Source organism: Panthera uncia, chromosome D2 (genome assembly GCF_023721935.1).
Source record: "Panthera uncia isolate 11264 chromosome D2, Puncia_PCG_1.0, whole genome shotgun sequence".
Classification (NCBI taxonomy): Eukaryota; Metazoa; Chordata; class Mammalia; order Carnivora; family Felidae; genus Panthera; species Panthera uncia.
In genome coordinates, this window is record NC_064818.1 from 55,601,004 (window position 1) to 55,622,709 (window position 21,706).

General features: G+C 39.7%; 1 protein-coding gene and 1 non-coding gene across 3 annotated transcripts in view; one reads left to right on the forward strand and one right to left on the reverse strand.

Moving 5' to 3' along the window:
- HPSE2 (heparanase 2 (inactive)) overlaps window positions 1-21,706 on the reverse strand; it is a 404,410-nt gene that overhangs the window by 133,747 nt on the left and 248,957 nt on the right. For both annotated transcript variants that reach the window (XM_049645558.1, XM_049645559.1), the window contains 2 exons: window positions 20,309-20,402; window positions 1,224-1,330 (listed from right to left, as the gene is read on the reverse strand). In XM_049645558.1, the coding sequence (XP_049501515.1) occupies window positions 1,224-1,330; window positions 20,309-20,402 (201 nt within the window). The remainder of the gene's footprint in view (window positions 1-1,223; window positions 1,331-20,308; window positions 20,403-21,706) is intronic.
- On the forward strand, window positions 16,471-16,577 carry LOC125933604 (U6 spliceosomal RNA). The gene has a single exon (XR_007461018.1). It is a non-coding gene; the product is annotated as a U6 spliceosomal RNA (small nuclear RNA).

Below are 21,706 nucleotides of genomic sequence, written 5' to 3' on the forward strand. Positions count from 1 at the left end.
AAAAAAAAAATAACAAACCAGGGCCACAGGACTAGAATGGAACAGGAACAGGGCATTTGGTTAGTCTGTGATCCTGAGGGGTCTGTCCCTGCCACATGATGCTGGCAGGCCAGTCAGAGCCCTTTATGCTTCTGGTGTTAAGTCGTTCAGATAACTGCAGTAGCCTTCAAATCCACTTTCCCATCTCCTGCCTCTCCAAACTCTTGTGCATACTATTCTCAGAGCCAACATTTAAAAACACAGGTCAGATGGTATCTCTTCCTTCCTCCAAAATCTTCAATGGCTTGCCACGGAGTATAGAACAAGGCTTCATTTCCTCTGCCTGGCTTTCAAGGCCTTCCATGCTTGATGGAAAACTCCTCCCTTGTCTCAACCCTCACTACATCCCTGCAGCTACTGAGGCTTTCTTCACACGAATCATTTCCCCTCCCCTGTGCCTTTGCCGGAAATGTTCCTTCTGCCTAGCATGCTCTCCTCCACTATCACCACCATTCTCCACCTATAGAAATTAGAGTAATCTTTCTATGTCCCACTCAAATGCCACTTTGTCCATGAAGCCCTTCCTGATCCTCCCAGGGACAGAAACTACCGGTTCCTTTGCATGACTACCACTGCTTTTGAAGCAGAAAGGAAGATGGTCTAAGGTAGTGGCAAAGAGGCTTGACTCTGAAGCAGATTGCCTGGGCTTGAGTCAAAGCTCTCACATCTATCTCTTTGGGTTGTTGTAAAATAATAGTAACTGCATCACTGGTTGTTAAATTATTAGATATAGAGAGAGCGCTTCAGAAAGCATGTAACACATATAGTTAAAATTATTATTATTTATTATTATTATGGCACTAATCTCCCACACCTTTTCTTAGCTCCTCTTTCTGTTCCTCCGATCTTACTCTTACCTATTTCCTAGGACTATGGTGAAAAATGGATGAGAAATTGTATGTTGTCTGCACTGTGTTTTGAACTATAGACATTAAATAAAGGTCATATGACTATTATGGTCACTACTACTGCTACTGTTACTACTATCTTTGCTCTGATGCCTGTGCTTGACGTCTTAGGATCCAGGGAAGTCACTTATCACTGTTTGTTGAATGGGTTAAACCCATTCACAAAGGAACAGATAAAGAACTTTCAATAGGAAATGAACCTCCCCCTCCAATAGGCAGAATAACACACTTTCTTTCCTCAAAATCCCTGGGAATGAAATTGCATGTGTTACTCACAAGAATCCTGCAGCATAGGAATCTGATAGATTGTTTGTGCCTCCAGCTGAGGTGGTCACCACACCTTCAAGCCAAATCTTCTTTCCTGGGGTGTATGTATTAACCACCTGTTCACATAACAGAAGCAGAAGGGGATATGAGATTTTTAAAAGTTACTCCCAAGTGAGAAGGAACACACATTCCCTTAAGGGAGTTCTGTTGATACCTTGCTCCCAGATGGTCATGATCTGTGCTTTTTTCATGATGACTCACCCCATGCAATGAGCTGATGCATGTGCATGCGCACGCGCACAAACACACACACACACACACACACACACACATTAACACTGACACATGTCCACTCAAAGAAATGATCATTTTTTTCCTAAGTAAACCCAAGTGAAAATGTGACAGTAGGACAAGTGCATTTTCTAGGACACAAGTTGAATGCAACACCAGTCGCTGGAAAGTATAAATCATATGATATCTCTCTATTAACAAGTATTGAGAAGGAAATTTTCTTTTTTTTAAGTTTTTTTTTTTCATGTTTATTCATTTTTGAGAGAGAGACAGACAGACAGAGCATGAGTGGGGGAGGGGCAGAGAGAGAGAGACACAGAATCTGAAGCAGGTTCCAGGCTCTGAGCTGTCAGCAGAGAGTCAGATGTAGGGCTTGAATCCACAAACCGTGAGATCATGACCTGAGCAGAAGTTGGACGCTTAACCGACTGAGCTACCCAGGTGCCCCTTGAAGGAAATTTTCTTAATACTCTGGTATGGCACATGCCAGGATGAGTCTACTATCCATGCATTAGAAGTCATGAATCATGAAGGCAGAGGTCAATGTTTGTGAGAAGTATTTTATAATCACCAAGGCATGTATATATATTACAACCATATTTTGGAGAATAACTGCAGTGAATGTAAAACAAAATCACTGATCCAGGGGTGAAAGATCCTACCTAGGGAACTTTCTAAGCAGAAGAACGGCATCTTGTTAAAAGGTGGCCCTCTGAAGTTTTAAAATGGCCCAGTCTCTGGTCCACAAGTTGGAAGCTGGCCATACTACCCAGATTAAAGCTCAGATCCCCTAGATAGCAATCTGGCAGTATTTAGGGATCATGTACTTTGGGTGCCCCTAAAAACAGAGGCTGAGACAAAGGCTTATCTATAGGTAATTCACTGGGGGAAGTCATAACAGGGAACAGGAATGAGGAACTGCAGGGCTGAATTAGGGAAAAGGGAAAACCAATACCAGGATGGGTTTCCAAACTGGCAACCGGTGTTGGCAACTTACACTCAATTCCACAGGGAACTTGGTAAGAGTCTTAAGAACTATATGTCTCAGAACTTTCTCCCAAGGGAATTCAAGAGGAAGCATACTTATCCTTTGGCTCCTATCCTCCAAAGGGTCAAGAGTAGCCTTGGGACTGTAACCTCTGCTCTTCCCCATTACCCCATTTAATTGTGTAGGCCTAAGTGTTGAGCAGGTTCCCTGAGTTCTGCATCTCTGTCTTAGAGAAGTCCCAGAGCAGGAAATAAGAAGCAAGGTTGTACCGTATCACGACAGCACTAAGCTGGTTACAGCTGTGGATCTGCCCAGCTCAAATCCCTGCAGCAATAGTCAGTATAGGAGGTAGGATGGGGATGCCATTTATGCACAAGGGGGGCTGGATAAAGACAACAGTGTATTTAGATCCAATGGGCCACCAATTTTTCTTTTAGACATGCATTTAGATCCAATGGGCCACCAATTTTTCTTTTAGACATGCAAACCAAAGGAATTCTTCCTCAGGCCTCTAAGGAGTCAAGTACGAGGATGTTTACTATGTCATTGTTTGACACAGGTTTCCATTGCAGGAGGAATGGAAAAGTAAAAGATGGTAGATACATACCATAAGACATTATGCAGCAGTTAGAACAATAGAGTCAATGTAAATCTAGCAACGTAAATTAGCTTTAAAGATTTAGTGGTGAGTTAACAAAATACCAACAGAATGAAATTCAGGTCACAATATTACTTATGTACTCAGTTACATCCAATAAGATGAAATAGTTTATAAAGATACATGTCTCTTAAGGACCTGTATCAAACACAGAAGGAAGGCATGTTTAAGAGGGAGGTGAATGTGAGCACAGATTAGAGATCGAGGTGAAAATCAAAACAAATGCAGGGCTTTTGCATGAACTGATGATAATAGTTTGCTGTGGTTGAGGAGCATGATTTTAATTTAATTCCCTTTACCTCAGATCCCAAAAAAGAAAAAAAATAATATGAGACATAGCATAAATGCCAGAACTTTCCTTTTCCAAAACCCATAGGCAGACATCAGCAAACAATCATATTCCTCCTGTCATCTCTCCCTAGGCATAACGCTTGTCTTCTCCCCTCATCTACTAGAGTATTTGCATTATTTGAGACCTACTTTAGAATAAGAGTTGGCAAAGTGCTTGAACTTTTCAGGAATAAAGTTGTAAAAATTTTTCACCAATTTGATGTAGAAGTAAAGATTATGGGGCGCCTGGGTTGGTTAAGCGTCCGACTTCAGCTCAGGTAGTGATCTCATGGTCTGTCTGTGAGTTTGAGCCCCGCATCAGGCTGTGTGCTGACAGCTCAGAGCCTGGAGCTTGCTTCGGATTCTGTGTCTCCGCCCCACCTCTCTCCCCCTCCCTGTCTTATGCTCTGTCTCTCTCTGTCTTTCAAAAATAAATAAATGTTAAATTTTTTTTTAAAAAAGAAGTAAGAATTGTGATCGAAAATGAAAGAAAGATCCTGAGAATTAATAGTGGAGGTCAAATTGGAGGGTTATTAAAAATTGAGTAAGAATTCCCCCTTGTACCCAGAAAGACAAGAGTCACTGAGGACACCACAAGGTAGTTCTCTCTCCCTTCTCGATACTGCTCACCATGCCCAACCCAAAGGGAACTGGAAATAGTATAAATAAGAAAACAAGAAATATACCTTAGATGATCAAAAGACAGAGCCATATGGTGAAACTGGACTGCATTGATGGTTCCCCTCAAAATGTATTGCTACAAAAACTGTGTTCTTGATAAACTTTGTGCTTCCTTTATAGCTAACAAGAGCTAACAAATATATTTGTATTTTTCTTTGTTGTCTTTGGCTTCCAAGATATTCAGAGTTTAATTTTTGTTCAAAGATAGATATTAAGGGGCACCTGGGTGGCTCAGGTGGTTAAGCATCCAACTCGTGATTTTGGCTCAGGTCATGATCTCATGGTTGATGAGATCGAGCCCCACATTGGGCTCTATACTCTGATAGCATGGAGTCTGTTTGGGATTCTCTCTCTCTCTCTCTCTCTCTCCCTCTCCCTCTATCCCTCCCCAACCTGCTCTCTCTCTCTCTCAAAATAAATAAACATTAAAAACATAAACATATAAAAAAAGACATTAAAATAAGGCAGTTAGAGAAAAGGGATTAAACAAAACAAAAAAGTAAAACTACAACATGATGAACTTAATTTTTTTTTTTTAGAGAGAGAGCTAGAGCATGAACAAAGGAAAGGGGCAGAGGGAGAGAGAGACAGAGAGACAGAGAGAGAGAGAGAGAGAGAGAAAGAGAATCTTAAGCAGCCTCCATGCTCAGCACAGAGCCTGATTCGGGGCTCGATCTCATGATCCTGGGATCATGACCTGAGCTGAAATGAAGAGTCAGATGCTCAACTGACTGAGCCACCCAGGTGTCCCAACATAATGAACCTTGAAATAATTAAGCTGAGTGAAAGAAGCCAGACACAAAAGGCCACATAGTGTCTGATTCTGTTACATGAAATGTCCAAAATAGGTAAGTCTGTAGAGACAGAAAGTAGATTAGTTGTTTCCTAGGGCTGGAGAATGGAGGGAGAAATGGAGAGGGGGTAATGACTACAAATAGATATGTGGTTTCTTTAGGGGGTGATGAACATGTTCTAAAATTAAATAGATGGTTTCACAATTCTGTGAATACCTTAAGAACTACAGAATTGCACACTTTTAAAGGGTATGCACAATTTCATGGCATGTGACTTTTATCTCAATAAAATAAAACTCTGTGTGTGTGTGTGTGTGTGTGTGTGTGTGTGTGTGTTGGTGTCATTAACAAAAGGAGAGATAGAGTCTAACAGGCAGATAACTACTGTGGAAACAGTAAAGTACCCTGGAAGTTCTGGGTTCTACCACCCACTAGCTATGAGATTTTTGGCTTATTATTATCTTGAACTTTCTTCATCGACATGTAAGCCATGAATTCGGAGTAGATGAAATCTAAGTTCCTTCTAAATACAAAATGTTAAAATGTATTAGTATTTTATAGTATTATTGCCAGTTCCCTTGGCTCCTATCCCTCAACAGTTAAGAGTATCTTTGATTATGTAAGTGAAAATTACATAAACAACAGATATGGGAGACAGAGCGGTAGAAAAAGCCACCAGAGTGGATGAAATTACCTAAGGGAAATATCTAAAAGTGGGACTAGAAAAGGGCTAAGGGTTTCCATCCCAAAACACTAAGGCATTACCAAATACATTTATTCATTCACTCTAACCAATACTTATTGAGCACCTTCTATATGCCAAACAGATTCTAGGGGCAGGAATACAGCAATGAGTGAAACAGGACAAAGCTCTGTTCTCTTTGGCTTACATTTTAGTCAAGGGGAAAAGACTAACAATGAATGAGTAAATAAAAAAAAGAAATTTAGAAATAATAAGAGCTAGAAAGAAAATTAAAGAGAGTAATCTGATAGAAAGTAACTTGGCAGGAGGTGTGGGGCAGCAGCGGGGGGTGGGGGGGGGTGGGGGGGTGGACACTTTAGATAGTACTCAGGTCACCCCCCTGGAAAGATGGTATCTGAGCTTAGACCTGAGTGACAAGGGAACCAGCCCCTTCATGGATTAATAGGAACAGCACAGGAAAAGGACAAGATATGGAAACAGGACTGCTGTTTGTAGAACCAAGAGAAGACCATCTGGAGTATAGTGAGTAGGGGAATGTGGAATATGTGGCATTTGAAAAACAAAACAAGCAAAGGATAAAAAAGAGAGAGAGTGACAAAGAAAAAAACAGACTCTTAACTATAGAGAACAAACTGATGGTTACTGGCAGGGGTGGGGAATAGGGGAAATAGGGTTTGGAATTTAAGAGTATACTTATCATGATGAAAATAAAATAAAATAAAATAAAATAAAATAAAATAAAATAAAATAAAATAAAATAAAATAAAACAAAAAAAGAGAAGAAAAGATGGATGTTTCTCATTCTGAGTGTGATGGAAAGCTATTTGGGGGATTTAAACAAGAAAGGGATATGAAGTGATTTATGCCAAGATCACTGTAGCTGTGACGAAATCATATACACATTTATAATGAAAACTGTGAAAAGATAAATATGTTAAAGTTCCATTATTTCTCTCTTTTTTAAGTTTATTTATTTATTTAGAGAGAGAGCATGTGTGTGCATGAGAGTGGGGGAGGGACAGAGAGAGAGGGAGAGTGAGAATCCCAGGCAGGCTCTGCATGAGATGTAAGATCAAGACCTGAGCTTAAGTTGGCCACTTAACCAACTGAGCCACCCAGGCGCCCCAAGTTCTGTTATTTCTGTGGCTACTCTAGCTTCAATTTCCTCATCCATGAGCTGGAATAATACTTGACAGAGTTGTCAGTGATCCTGATTACTAGTCAAAGGATAAATAACAGTAGGCCAATCACAGGAAGATCCTGAGAATTAGCAGGAAGTGACAGCAGGTGTAGCAGATGAACATTTATGTGTGCCCATCTAAGGTGATGCATGAATTCAAATGAACTCATGCTAAAGAGAGTTACAATTTGGTGGTAAGATTCTGAACTATCATTTATGATCTAACAAAGGAATCCAGGAATCTATGGACTACTTCTTAGGAACCCTGAACTATCAGTTCTTGTTCTTTATTATATTTACTAAAGGTCCCTCACTATGAGGGCAGGGATCCTATAGTGTTTACTTTTGTATTTACTTCCTAGGAGAGTGCCTGGCACAGAGTAAGTGCTTAACTGGAGACTGTGGTGCTCTAGTCACATGAAGAACTCAATATAATTACAAACCTGCCCATGCACAAGCTCACAGGAGACTCTCACTCTTTAAAGAAGTTATATGACCTAAGACAGGGCAACTAAACTGGTCAAAGAATTGGAAGCAGTACCCTGAATGCAAAAACCACCTTAGAGATCAGGAAAAATAAAAGCATGCCATGAAAACCTACAATAGCACTAAAGATCTAGATAAGAGCAACACATGTCTATTTGCTAAAGCTCAGGATATGAGGCCTGAGGTCTGCCCCTTGAATTCTGAAAGATGGAAATTTCAGAGAAGGAAAGGGAATTATGCCTTTGCTTACCAGGTAATTTATATATGGAATCCAACACCCCCAGAAATGGTAAAGGCAAATCACCATCCAATGATATTTGGAGACCAGAAGTATTTTATGATGTATTAAGTTTATCATAATGTTCTGATATTGAAGGTAAAGAGACAATCATATTTCTACCACCTATTCTGTGAGGTCATCTGTCATAAATACTTAGTTGGAAGGTAGCATGCCCAACAAAGAGCAGCAAATTTGTACAAAATAGTTATATTCCAAAAGGAGTTCAAAGTCTAGATCTTTAAAGTTTATTTATTTATTTTGAGAGACAGCAAGCAAGCTCATGGGAGGGGCAGAGAGAGAGGGAGAGAGAGAGAATCCTAAGCACGTGGGGCTCGAACTCACAAACCAACCGTGAGATCATGACCTGAGCCGAAAACGAGAGTCGGACACATAACTGACTGAGCCACCAAGATGCCCCCAAAGTCTAGCTCTTTTAAATGAGGACTTGATTCAGGAAAATGGTTGGATTTATAAAATATTGTGTACATAAGACTCTGCAGGGATACAGACACTGTATAAATAGAAGTTCATCTGAATTCTAACTTGCAGGGAGATTTGGAAGGAAACAATTTAAAAATTGCTATTGTTGGTGAGGTAGCACTAAGTAATGGTTAGGTGCATGGACTTTGCACCCAGATTCCCTGTGTTTGAATCCTGATTCTGTGGTTTACTGACTGGTGTGATCTCTCTGTGCTTTACTTTCCTCAGATGTAAAACCAGAATAATAATAAGATCCATCTCAGAGCATTTTACGATATTTAAATGACCTAATATTTATAAAGCACTTGGAAAGGTGTGTCTGTCTTATTGGTAAGCTCTTCTTTTTAATGTTTATTTATTTTTGAGAGAGGAGGGGGAAGGGGCAGAGAGAAAGGGAGACAAAGGATCCAAAGTGGGCTCTGTGCTGATAGCAGAAAGCCCAATGCAGTCCTGAGATCATGACCTGAGTGGAGGTCAGACACTTGACCAACTGAGCCACCCAGTCACCCCTGTTGGTAAGCTCTTAAAGTTAACCTGTTAACCTAGACCACCCTCCTGTGTAAAGCTCACGAGTTGGGCTTGGATCAATCTAACATTGGAGTTGTTTGCTTTTCTTTTGGACATGTTTTAGGAGGTAGGTAATAGACCAGATGTATGCTAACTAGAAAGGAAAGGTCTGCTTAAAATTTAAAAGGCACATGGATTATTCACATTAACATAATTAGCATTCATAGTTTACTTATGAACTCTTAGCATAGGGGTAATTCCTGTCCTTGTCTAGAGAAGCCATATGAACAAAAAACACAGTGAGCTAGAACTTTTATATACAACCTAAACCAGCATTATGAAATGTTCTGCAGGGGAGAGATTCCTAGAAAGTATTAATACTAAAAGTTCTGGGAGTAGTTGGTACAAATCAACAAGGATTTTCTGAGCATTTACCGTTTGGGACATGGTGAGAGGTTTGATGAATTGTGTGTCTACCATGAGCAAAGAAGACCATCATGGTGACATGTGGGGAAGGTACTGAGGCTGGGTGCTGGTTAGGACTGGGGAAGAAATCAGCATGGGGAAAAGAGGAGAGAAAAAAAATCAGGACAAGCAGATGGAACCAGCTGCAAAATTCCCTTAGAAAGTGAAACTCTAAGAAACCGAGGGCTATAGTTCAACACTGTGGTTTTCTGAGTAAATATGATTCTCCCTGTGCTGGAAGAGAGAAAATTGCAGGACTGGAAAGAACAAGGGTACAGTTCCTGGTGAGAAATGATGTGCCAATGAAGGTCATTTTAAGAAACACATTGTCTGGGGAGGGGGAAGAAGTACAAGTGTTGAGATTACTGGAGTGAGGTTAGAGAGGGGTTGGGTGGCTGGCTCTCTTTTAAGGGTTCTGTGGTCCTAAATAGACTTCAGCCCTTGGGCCCAAGTAGACAAGGGAGCCATGAGGCACCCACATAACAGTTCAGCAAGTGGTCAGTGGCTGCTCAGACTCCTTGGGCCTGCTGGGGGCAGGCTGATATGAAGGGAAGCCTCCAACTCCCTTCCCTCCCATCTCAGGGGTTGAGGACATCAGGACTGTTCCATGTGGCTATGTTGAGAGAGCAGGGGTGAGAGAGAAAACAAAATGAGGAAAACAGTACTGGTTTTATTTTACTTTTTAAAGTTTTATTTTCCCTGCCACTTTGAATTTAAAAAAAAAAAAAAAAGAGGAAAATAGGAAAATAATCATTTATGTGGCATGTTTTCAAACTTGGGCTTCCTTTTCCTGTTTCTCCAAAACTGTGATCTAAGTCTTTAAAAAAGACTCCTGAGAGCCTGGTTTCAGCCACTGGCTGTGCAAGAGATGGTGGCCCTGTAGCAGCAGACATGTTGTTTATGGTTATCCAAACCCAACACCTTCCTTAATGAGAAAGGAAGCAATAAAACAGGAATAGTGGACAGGCCAGCTGGGCTAATCAGCCCTGGCAGGAGGCCCAACCTCCAAAAGAACCTGGAGTCCATTAATTCCAGCATCTCATCTACTTGGAAATCAACCTTCCCCAGGACTTCAGGAAGAGCAGTAGCTCTTTGAGTAACCAGAACTGGTCCCTAATCACTGGTTAGAAGGAGCCAAATAGCTTCAGGAAGCTTCTTAAACCTCACCTATGCACAAAGCACTTCTTGGGGTGCCCCTGCCTCTTTGTTCCCTATTGTATTTACTAGAGGTCCAGGTGAGAGTTCAGTAACATTCTGCATTTCTGTCCATCCTTCTTGTGTATTTTGGCCGTTACCAGCAGAAGAACTCAATCATGTGTTCACAGAGGTCTATGTTGTTAACTGGTATATGTGCTATGATAATATTGAAAGCGATCTGGGGAATGATTTACTTAAAAATAAAAAGAATGGTTTCAAAGTTGCCCCAATTACATTCTTTTCATTCACCAAAAGTATGAAATGTTTCTCCAACTCGGAAAAAAGCTAAGGAGCCAGTAACTACACACAACCCCTAGTCTGTTTTATCTATTTGTCTATTGGAGTACGTTAGACATGGTACAATGATTATGAGAACCACCGGCCCACAGGATACATGCCAACTGCTTCATTTACCTTGGTATCTTAGACCCTTCATAACTACCCCTTAGCTGTCTGTTCTCCCCTTCCTCCCCACAAGACCTATGGTTCACCACAGAGTGGACTTACATTTTCCAACTATAGGACCTTCTTTTAGGTTTTTACTAATTGCCTCCTCCCCTACCCACTCCTCCTCCATGTTGTCTAATTTTTTTTTTTTTTTCTGACTTATTTCAAATCTTACTTCCACTGTGAAACTTTCCTCAAACCTTTAGAAAATTAATTCATCTCTCCTTTGGGCTCCAAAGATCTTCAAACCTATCTCTGACCTTGACCTTTTTAAACTGAATTATAATCTTCTGTTTGCCTGTCTTTCAACTATACTGGAAATACTTGAGAAAGCCACATTTTTTCCTTTTCTGTATGCCTTATAGAAGTATCTAAGTACCTGGCATGTCGCTTGACAGGTACTTTGCTTATTAAGTACATTAAATAATAAGATAATGAAATAACTTATTTGTTAATATACGAGGGAGATAATATTTTACTATTGAAAAGGCCAAGTTTCAGTGGAGATAACTAATAACCTCAAAACCATAAGAGCAAACACCAAATCCTCACAGTTCCACTTCAGGGTTCTATCTACTTTCTAATTGAATTTCCCTATTTGAGGAGACCTGGAAGCTTCTGGGTGACTAAAATGCCTTCATATTTAATATGTCCTTCTTAGGTTAGACAAGCTAGGCTATTCTGAGCTCAGCCATTCTAATATCTCATCACATTCTTCCTGATTTATTTCTTTTGTCTAATGTACTTCCTGTCAGTTTCATTAATTTTTTTTCTGTATAATTGCTTTCTATCGTCTCCCTGTTCCGGAGTGCCATATTTACCCATTTTCTTTTGGTATCAGATCAATTTTTAATTTGTGGCTTCTGTTTATGTGTCATTTTTAGGATTTAAAATTGAATTCTCTGTTCTTGTTATCTCCAACCACAGAAAAGCAAATGTATATAATTGCAACAAAATATAAAATTAAAATAAGAGAATACACAATGAAGATAAAGTCACAGGGGAGCCAAGGAAATTATTAGTATATGCAAGAAAATAAGGAAGACTATTTCAGAGTCCCAAAGCAGAGTCTACGATCAAGGATAAGCGCTAGAAGAGGGAGAGACTGGACAGCAGCTGCTCACACAAGAATGACTCTTCCTCCCTTCCCCAGTTATTTTCCATGAGTAACCAATCCCTAGGCTTACTGGACAGTCTACCCACTGACGAGTCAGGCTTTATCATCCTCAGAAGTAATTTTCTCTCATTCAAGACAAACCATATAATCCCCCCTTCCATGTGGAAAACTGGAAGGTCACCTCAAGGTGCCTATTCCTCCTGAAGAAGCTTTTTACCCCAAACCACAATTTGTCCCCAGGGCCATTCCTCCAAGTGTCTATGGGCAGCATATACCTTTGCATTGTGATTGCCTTGCACATAACCAGAACTCACTATGCATTGACCAAAAGCCTGTGCACATGGGATGTAAGAATGAAGTCCAGTGAATAAATGCAAATCACTCCCTCAAAAGCCCAGTCCTCTTCCACTATCTAATACTGTGGTAATATTAGACATTACCTAACATTGGGGTATATAACTTTCATTGGACTCTAACTTCTGGGACACCTATGCCAGATTATATCAACTGATTGTGGCATTGAATTGATGTTCTTTTATCAGGACATTCAGTGCTATTTAAAAGTCTTCCTAATCCTGGGTGGTTAGGAATACAAATATTATATTGGCTACAAAATAAATGGCTAACAAGTATGGTAGATGCAGAAGAGTGGATTGGGGGCGCCTGGATGGCTCAGTCAGTTAAGCATCCAACTTCAGCTCAGGTCATAGATGGACTTTCTCAGGACCCTGTGGGGATCACCTACCATTCCTTTGCCTAGAGCCATTTTCATACTGAAGGGTGGGAAAGGGGGAACCAAGACCAAAGTCTGTATCTCAGTCAACTAAGCCCTAGCCCCCACACCCTTCCTTCACCACACCAGATCCTTGCCATTGCTTACAAAATCTCTCACTTTCAAATTGTGAAAACACTAGCTGCATGCACTGATAATAGCAAATCAGATTCATAGTCTAGATGCCCAGTCGGGAGCTCTCTAAACTTGACTTTACAAGCGGATTATTTCTATCTTGCACCTTTACAAAGTAGATTCCAGAGTAAATAAAAACGTGATTCTAAAAATGTTAGAAGACAATATAAGCTAAAATGAAATAATTTCACATTAGAGAAGGCTGTTTAAAATAAGACACAGGGACGCCTGGGTAGCTCAGTCAGTTAGGCATCAGACTTTGGCTCAGGTCATGACCTCGCAGTTTCTAGGTTCAAGTCCCACATTGGGCTCTGTGCTGACAGCTTGGAGCCTGGAGCCTTATTTGGATTCTGTGTCTCCCTCTCTCTCTGCCCCTCCCCTGCTTGCACTTTGTCCCTGTCCCACATTGGGCTCTGTGCTGACAGCTCAGAGCCTGGAGCCTGTTTCAGATTCTGTGTCTCCCTCTTTCTCTGACCCTCCCCTGTTCATGCTCTCTCTCTGTCTCAAAAATAAGTAAATGTTAAAAAAAAAAATTAAAAAAAAAAACAAAAACAACAAAAGAAGAGTGGATTGGATAAGAGTGTAGGCTCTGGAGTTAGGTGGGCCTGGCCTTGAATTCTAATTTTACTACTAATGGCTTTGAGTAAGTGACTGGTTTCTTCAATGGGTTAGTAATATACGATGCACTCAATAAATGGCATTTGTATCCTCAAAAGTAATATGGTTACTGTATTTCTGTAAGTTAATGATGCATTTTTCACATTATAATGGTTTTGAAATCAGAACGTTTTTTATAATCAATCTCAAAAGAAACTTGTGAGCTGAAATTTGCCAGCTGTTTATCCTATCTCCTATCTCTCCTCTACTCCCTGGCTATATTAAATTATGGTACATTTTATAATTATTTGTGTTTAAGAGTCAAGGAGATATGGTTCGTAAGATGACAACAACTAAAGCTTTGGAGCTCTTTTGTGGTAAACATACCTTTCCAGCTAGATTCCCCTATTTATTATTAGTGTCTTCTATATGAAAGAGAAGAGCCAAAGATTCCCTTGGGTCATACTGTCCCATTTGTAAATACACAGCCAAGTGGCATAATAGAAACTAATTTACTGGGAAGTTCATGAAGCTCGAACTTCCAGCTTCCCACTCTCACAGGCCTCTGCTGGTATCCTGGGAAGGGGGCCCTAGTACTGTGTTCATGTGGTCAGATATATTTCTAAAACATGCAATTTTGTTTTGTTTTCTTTTTCTTAAAGAGTTTCCTGTTGTATGAATTTCAGCCCCCATAAAACTTAAGACACTCAGGGATGTCTTCCAAGATATTCATGTGGCACCATTTGTATTTGGGGTACTCTGACTCTCTTGAGTATATCCTTGGCCTGTGTTTCTCCTCCCTGCCTATGCAAATCTGCTCTTGGGAAAGGATCTTCTGTTTGATATTAACACCTTAGTGTGACTTTGAACCAGTGTAGTTTACCTCTTCTCAGGTTATTTACATTTTGCATCCTCTTCCTAATGTGTAGAATGAGAGGTTATTTTTTTCTTCTCTTTTTAAAACATTTTTAACAATGCTTATTTATTTTTGGGAGGTGGAGAGCACAAGCAGGGCAGGGGCAGAGAGAAGGAAACAGAGGATCCAAAGCAGACTCTGCGCTGACAGCAATGAGCCTGATGGTGGGGCTCGAACTCGCGAACTGTGAGATCATGACCTGAGCCGAAGTTGGACACTCAACTGACTGAGCCACCCAGGTGCCCCTGAAAGGTTATTTTTTTCAAATGAAATATCTGGCATTAGTAATCAGACTGAAATGTTATTTTGAACAACAAAGAGACTTTTCCTTCACCTCTCAACACATACCCAGAAGAAACTCTCCTACTATGCCTACATGTAAGCACAGCCCATTTATTGCTGTCTGAATCAATTTCTATCTAGTCAACACTATGCTGCATAGTTAGGAGCAGATTAGATTCTTCTGCATGTGAACAGCTGAGATAGCAGATCCAAATGTGAATGAGACAGAGACACTACTTTACTTCTTGTACACTTCTTCCACTGTTTTACTCTGCTCGCTTACCTTCTCCTTCCTGCCTATTTCCCTTCCACTAACATTTATTAAGCACCTGCCACGTGATAGGCATTATGGTAAACAGGCAATGGCACACTGAAATGAACATTTAACAAATAAATGAGTGAATCAAACACTGACTTTTGTGGTAATACTACTGTTCTTACCCTAGTAATGTCATTTTCATTTTCTACTTCTCTTCACAAAAGGTTAACACTACTGTTGTCCTCATTTTTCCTTTAGTTGTGCTTCTAGTTATTGTATCATACTCAAGAATAACTGTTATTTTTTAATCCCCTTCCCCTTTCATATACTAAGAGGCTCAAATAAGTGGGTAAACCAGAAGGTTGGCTAAGAGCAAAAGCTTCCTTTTTATGTATTAATTACTTCAAAAGGATTAAATATTCTTCTGCCTCACCTACTTCCTTGATCCTGCAACTCACATATATTGGAAAAAGTAAAGACACTTCAAAAGAGTTCATCTTCATTAAATACTGTAAGCAATCATAAGCAATGATGATATTAACAAAAGAACGATAATGGTCATACTATGAACCATATAAACCATTCTCTCCACCATATATATTAACACTGGTAGTCCTCTGATCAGACTCTCAGAACTAAATAAATTAGAAGGTGCCTGTCCTTTAGATATTAGCCTAAATGTCACTTTCTCTAGAAGGACTGCCCTTCTTTTATACACTAAGATAGGTATTTCCCACCATGGGTGCCCATAGTACCCTACACATCTCTGTTATAAGAGTCATCACATCTTATTATCATTGCTTGCTTCATTAACTATTTTTCCACTAGACCACAAGGTCTAGACCACATGTAAGTCTTTCTCACCATTTAATCCTCAGGGGCCTGGAAAATACTAAGAATGTTATAAACAGTTGATAAATAAAGGAAAGAAAGGAAGGAAGAAGGAAGGAATTTTTCAAATATTAGGGAAGCAAATTGTCCAGTTTATTTAGTATTCAAAATGCAATCATATGGACAGTACTTTTGGAAATACTTCCCTTATGACTGGGATTTCACCAACTCCTTCCTGTGCTTATTGAATTGCTGAAAATAATATCAAAAAGTGTTATTTCCTCTTCTGATTCCTCCAGGAGATGAAGACACAAATCATAGGGTCCAAGTGACTTAAGCCAAAGTGGTTCTTCTTGGTTCTTATGTCATTGTTTTGGAGTCAGCCCAGGTATCCACACTATACCATCTGCACTGTATCTGAAACATCTCTTACTTTCCCATCTGACTCTTGCTTACATTGTTAGATTCTCAACTCTTTTCCCTGACTCATCTCCCAAAGTACAGATGATTATCCTTATTCTAATAGAAGGGAGAGAATGTGTAGATCATCCAAAGGAGTGGCTTGTCCAAACACTGTCTCTTTTGGCTTTCAAATACATAATGTAGATTTTCATATAACCAGAATTTGCCCACTGCTCAGAAAACAGAGAATTCTTCTGTAAATGGCAGTCCAAATTTGAAAACCACAGCTGTTTTTAGCAATTGAGTCACTGCCTTTCAGATGCCAAAAATATCACCTACCATACTCCCCAGGGTTCAAAGAAAGAGGAAAGAAGAAAAAAAGCAAAGAACAAGTTGAGGATAAAGGTAGCAGGAAGCTTCTCCAGTCATATGAATTATTATTAAAAATAACTACAATAGTGCTCGCTTCAGCAGCACATACACTAAAATTGGAACGATACAAAGAAGATTAGCATGGCCCCTGCGCAAAGGTGACACGCAAATTCGTGAAGCGTTCCATATTTTTATGGAATAAAAATAAAAACAAAATAAAATAAAGACATAAAAAACTACAACAACTGAAACAACAATAGTAATAGCAATAAGATTAGCATTCAATAGCAATCAACAAAATAGGGCTGAATGTGACTTTCCTAATCTCCATGAAAGGGAAAGATGAGAGTATTCTTAGCACCATCATTTTATAGATGTATAAACAAAGTTAGAAAAGTTAAGTGAATAACCCAACCCATGGTTACACAGCTAAGCCCGAACTCCAAATCAAGCATTAGACTTCAAATCCTGTATTCTGTCTCTTATTCAAACAGTCTCATCACTGATTTATCTAACCACTCCTTCATGAATTGATTTTGGTAGGAAATCTGCCCTTTTCCCATCACTGTAGGCCTAAGGGGGATCATTAGAATTTCTGTGAGCTTCTCAAAATAGAGTAGAAACAAAGATTATACTTTTAGATTTTAGATGAGGGTTCTAGGTATATATGCATTAAAATCTTACTTGGCCCCTCTATAAACTGGTTTTGGAAGTTTGAAGAAAAAAGTTTGGCCAGTCTGTGCCGGTGTGCATCTTGGACTCTAATTCCCCAGACCCCCCTCCCACCCACAGGGGACTTCAGGAACAGCTAAAGCAACTTTTTAACTGGCAAAACTTGGTGACCCTTCTCTAGTCTCCCAGTCCCCATCTCCTCAGAGCAGACCAGTACCTAGCACATCCTGGGCTGTGGTGAGAGAGACTCGCATCTTGGAGGCCCTAGCCACTGGGTCCAGGCTGTGCAGCCAAGGGAATGTCTACCCCATAAATCAAATCTTGGGGAATCTGTGATCCAGCAACACCTCCAGCAGATACCCATTTAAGGAAATCTCTGGTGAGAGCTTGTAAAAGAAAAGTTGGAAAAAGAAACTAGACAGGGAAATGATGGAAGGGTTACTAAATGATACAGGGCAGATGAAACTGTGGCAGACAGTATTTTCCAAAGATGACTGGAAAAATAATTCTGGCTTTAAATGCTCTTCTAGAATCTTGCTATTCTCCCATCAAGAAGAGTTTATTTCCTCTCTCCTCAAATCTCCATTGGTCTTGATGACTGTCTCAATGAATAGACTATGGTTGAAGTGAAGCCCTGTGACTTCTGGGGGTAGGTTAGAAAAGGTAGTACAGCTTCCACCTGGCTCTTTCTCTTGGGCATCTGACTTTTGAACCTTGGAAGGAAACCCAGGCTACATAGACAGTTCATATGTAGGTATTCCAGTTATCAACCCAACAAAGGTACTAGCCAACAGCTGGCATCAACTGCAGTACATGCAAGTGAACAAGCCTTGTTATTCCAGTCACCAGCCTTTGAGTCACCCTAGCCTTCAGATCTTTCAGCTGAAGCTTCAGACATCATGAGCCAAAGACAAGCCATCCTTATAGTGCCCTGTGGGGATTCTTGACCCATAGAATCCATAGACACAGTAAATCGTTGTTTTATGCTACTAAGTTTTGGGGTAATTTGTTGCACAGCACATCATAACCAGAACCCTAACCTAGGTCCTGAGGGGACCTCTGGCATGTTCTATCTGCAACAGCCAAAAGTGAAATCAGGTTCTACTGCTAATTCTAGCCGACCCCTGCCAGGCACCTTCTTTATACAGGTCATTTCTCTTAGAGGCTCCACTGTTTCTCCTTGCAACTGCACCTGGCCCTCCCAGCCAAGTCCATTAGACATGCTATGAGAGGTCTGAATCTCAGTTGTGCACAGGGTTTGAGCTCTTTTCTTTAAGTTCCTTTGGCCCTGCCTGGACACATCAGAAGATGAGCTTAGCCACTTATTTCAGTCTTTGAACCTTCTTTGGTGGGTAAGAAGTACGCAGTGGTGGAGAGTAATGGGTAGTGGGGAGAAAGGGAAGAACCTAACTCCCAACACCTTTGTCTTAGTTCTGACCTAGAGTTAACTGTTCTACTTAAATAATTACAAGAGCACAGTTAGAACCTTCACTCTCAGTGCCATGATACCGCTGAATCATTTTACTTCCAATGACAGCCTCTTGATCAGGTCATTACATTTAATATCAGAAAAGCCAAAAATTTAGGGACTTGTCTATCATGTATACTATTGTAACACAAACATTTAGAATCATGCCTAGAACATGGTACACACTCAATAAATATCTATTGGATGGAAGAATAAACAAATGAATGAATGAATTAATGAAAGACATTCCTCCCTCCTTTTAGAGAATAATATATAATATTAGATTAGCATAAAGTGCTTAGTAGACTGCAGTGTTCAATAGGGTATTTGACTGCCTTAAGTAATGTTTTGCAACCTGCTCAAAGCAGCTGTTAAACCTTAAAACTCTGAGTTCCTTGAAGGCAGAGACCATGTCTTATTCCATTTTGTATCCCCAGCACCTGGCATTTTGCCTGGTACTAGCTAAGTGTTCAGTAAATATTAAATATTTAAATATTAAAACCTAAATGAATGTCAAACAGAGACTGGCAGAGACATTTCAAATTATTTAGTTCTCTTAGGCTTTGCTTGGTAGGAGGCAGTGACAGAGAAAGATACTGGCTAGTGTACCTGATCCCCAGAGGGATAGACTGGGGTATAGGAGTCCAGAAGGCCTGAGGCTTCCTAACTGCTAAAACATTTTGAGAACAAGAGGACTGAAAAAGCTTTTGTAATCTGAACAGGACATTGATTTGAATACCAAAAAAAAGCATATAGACTACCACTCTACCAATCAAAAGTGCTTTTCTATGATTACTCCAAGTATAATTTTATTTCACAGATAATTTTATACATGAGTCATTCATTCATTTGTCCATTCATTTATTCATTCATCCCATATTAATGGGGGTTTACCCACTGCTATTTTTCTGCAAAGATTTGTTTAATTTGCTCAAGATGTAGTTGAATGTTCAAAAGGTCCTCATTACCTGGAAAAATGACCTGACTAGGCAACAAAAGATGTGATATCATTTTGTAGAGGCAGATGGAAATTGCAGACAGAACGTCTTCACAGTTCAGAATTAACTAATCCAGTGTATTTCAAAATGTTATCTGCATTGCATAGAATTACTTGACAGATGACTACTAAGAAAGAAGTATCTAAGATCCACTCCAGACACACTAAATCAGAACATCAGGAGTGAGACTGTAAACCTTCTGAGCAACCTCTGGTGATTTTGACTGCACTCAAGTGTGAGAACTGTTGACCAAAGGTGCCTTACTATTAGGACCTACATGCCATTACTTAATATAATACAGCTTCTCCCACATTTCTACAAAAGTAAGGTGTTACTTGGCTATTCTAAGACACCTAGGAATAATGTATATATGGCTGAGATATTTAACACTATTTAGAACCAATAAATATGGCCAATGCCCCAGACAAGAATTTCACTGAATGAACATAATCATTCTCTCTTTAAAGTAGGCCCAAATAGGCCCCTGCAAAAAGAAAATAACAAAGCAAATCTAGCCTTCCCTTAAGAAACTCACAATTTAGAAGCAAGCTATTACAAAATAGTTGTTATTAAAATAGAGAAGCTTTTAAACCTTGAAATGGCACATTCAAACTGTTCTCAATTTAAAAAACAATAAACAACAATCATCAGCTGTGAAAGGGAGATCTGGACTATACTATTTTTCTACCCTGGTTTCCACAGTGCTAACATCTAGCTGGGACCCCAGGACCTTTTCCTTGCTTTACTCCCAAACTCACTCCTTCTTCCCAGGAGACTTTTACTCACTTTCTGAATTTTCCTAATCTGGTCAGAGAGTGTGTCTAACAGGCGAGTTTTCAGGAAGTCCATCACCTTGACCACCCGGCCATCAATGTAGCAACTGGAATAAAAATAAAATAAGAATCAGGTAAAATCTTGAACAGGAGACTACAAATACACTTCTCTAACCAGAGGTCTCTGTTGCCTGAGGAAACAGCCCAGAGTTCACTTGGGCTTTCACATCCTGAAAAGTTTTTACCCTGGGTGTTTTTCAAACAAGTAATCTCCTTTTTATTTTCTTCATTTCTACCTCCATTTGTGGAGTCATTTTTTTCCAACCTCTGTCACATGAACCTGCATTGCTTACTCTGTAGGAGTGGACAGGAATCCATAATACAAATTAAGTAATGGAGGAAAAGCTTACTCTTTTTTCCCCCAGGAAGAGTAATTTAACATCCATCCCATACCACCCCCTGTCCCCACCTTAAAGTAGTAAAGGTATGTGACAGGTTTAGAAAGAATATTCAAACATTTTTTATAGGTTTCCACACCTTTAAGTAAGAAAACAAATACTGACCACAAAAATCTGATACAGTGTAGTGAGTGGGTCTGAAAGGTTTCATCTTCAGTTCACTTTGTAGTCAACCCTCTCCTACCAACCAGCTCCAGAATAAATGAATGGATGAATGAATGAAGAAATAAATCAGACAGATGACTTAGTCTTCCAGCCCTCTCCTAAAATAGTAGTAACAAGTTCGGCATTCACTGTGGGTTTTATCAGGTTGTGTTAGTTGTGCTGATAGTATGTTGTGAACATTTGACCAAAACAGATTGATCCAGCTTTGTGAGGCCCCTCTTTGTGAATCCTTACTCTGAAGACTAAGCTAAGACTGGCCCAGGTTTAGGTGACCTTTATTATCTTAAACTTTCCCCACCCCCATTTTTACAAAATTCCAAATTAAATCAACTGAATTAAAATAAATGCTTATGACTCCTGGGTGCCTTTTCCATCCCACTTAGGTCTCCCCAGCTGATGGCTAATGATAGATCATCTCATTTTTAATAAGACATCAACCTATCAGTATATATTATAGAACTGTGTGAAAATTATTTTTAATTTTAAATTCCCATACCAATGCATGATGTATTAGAATGTTTTAAAAAATTTGTTTAATTGTAAAGCAGGTGCTTTAGTTGAAGTGAGGGTGAGATGTGAGTTCCACCTACTCAGCCTTCCCCTTGGCCTCCTTTACCACCTCAGACATTTCCACGAAATCCAACATTTAAACCATTGGTATGTTGGAAAAAGTATGGGTTTTGGACCCAGAAATATCTGAGTTCAAATTCCAAATCAGCTATTTACTACCTGTGTGAACTTGGGCAAGATATTGGCCTCTACATGCCTCAGTTTTCTTATTCTTAAAA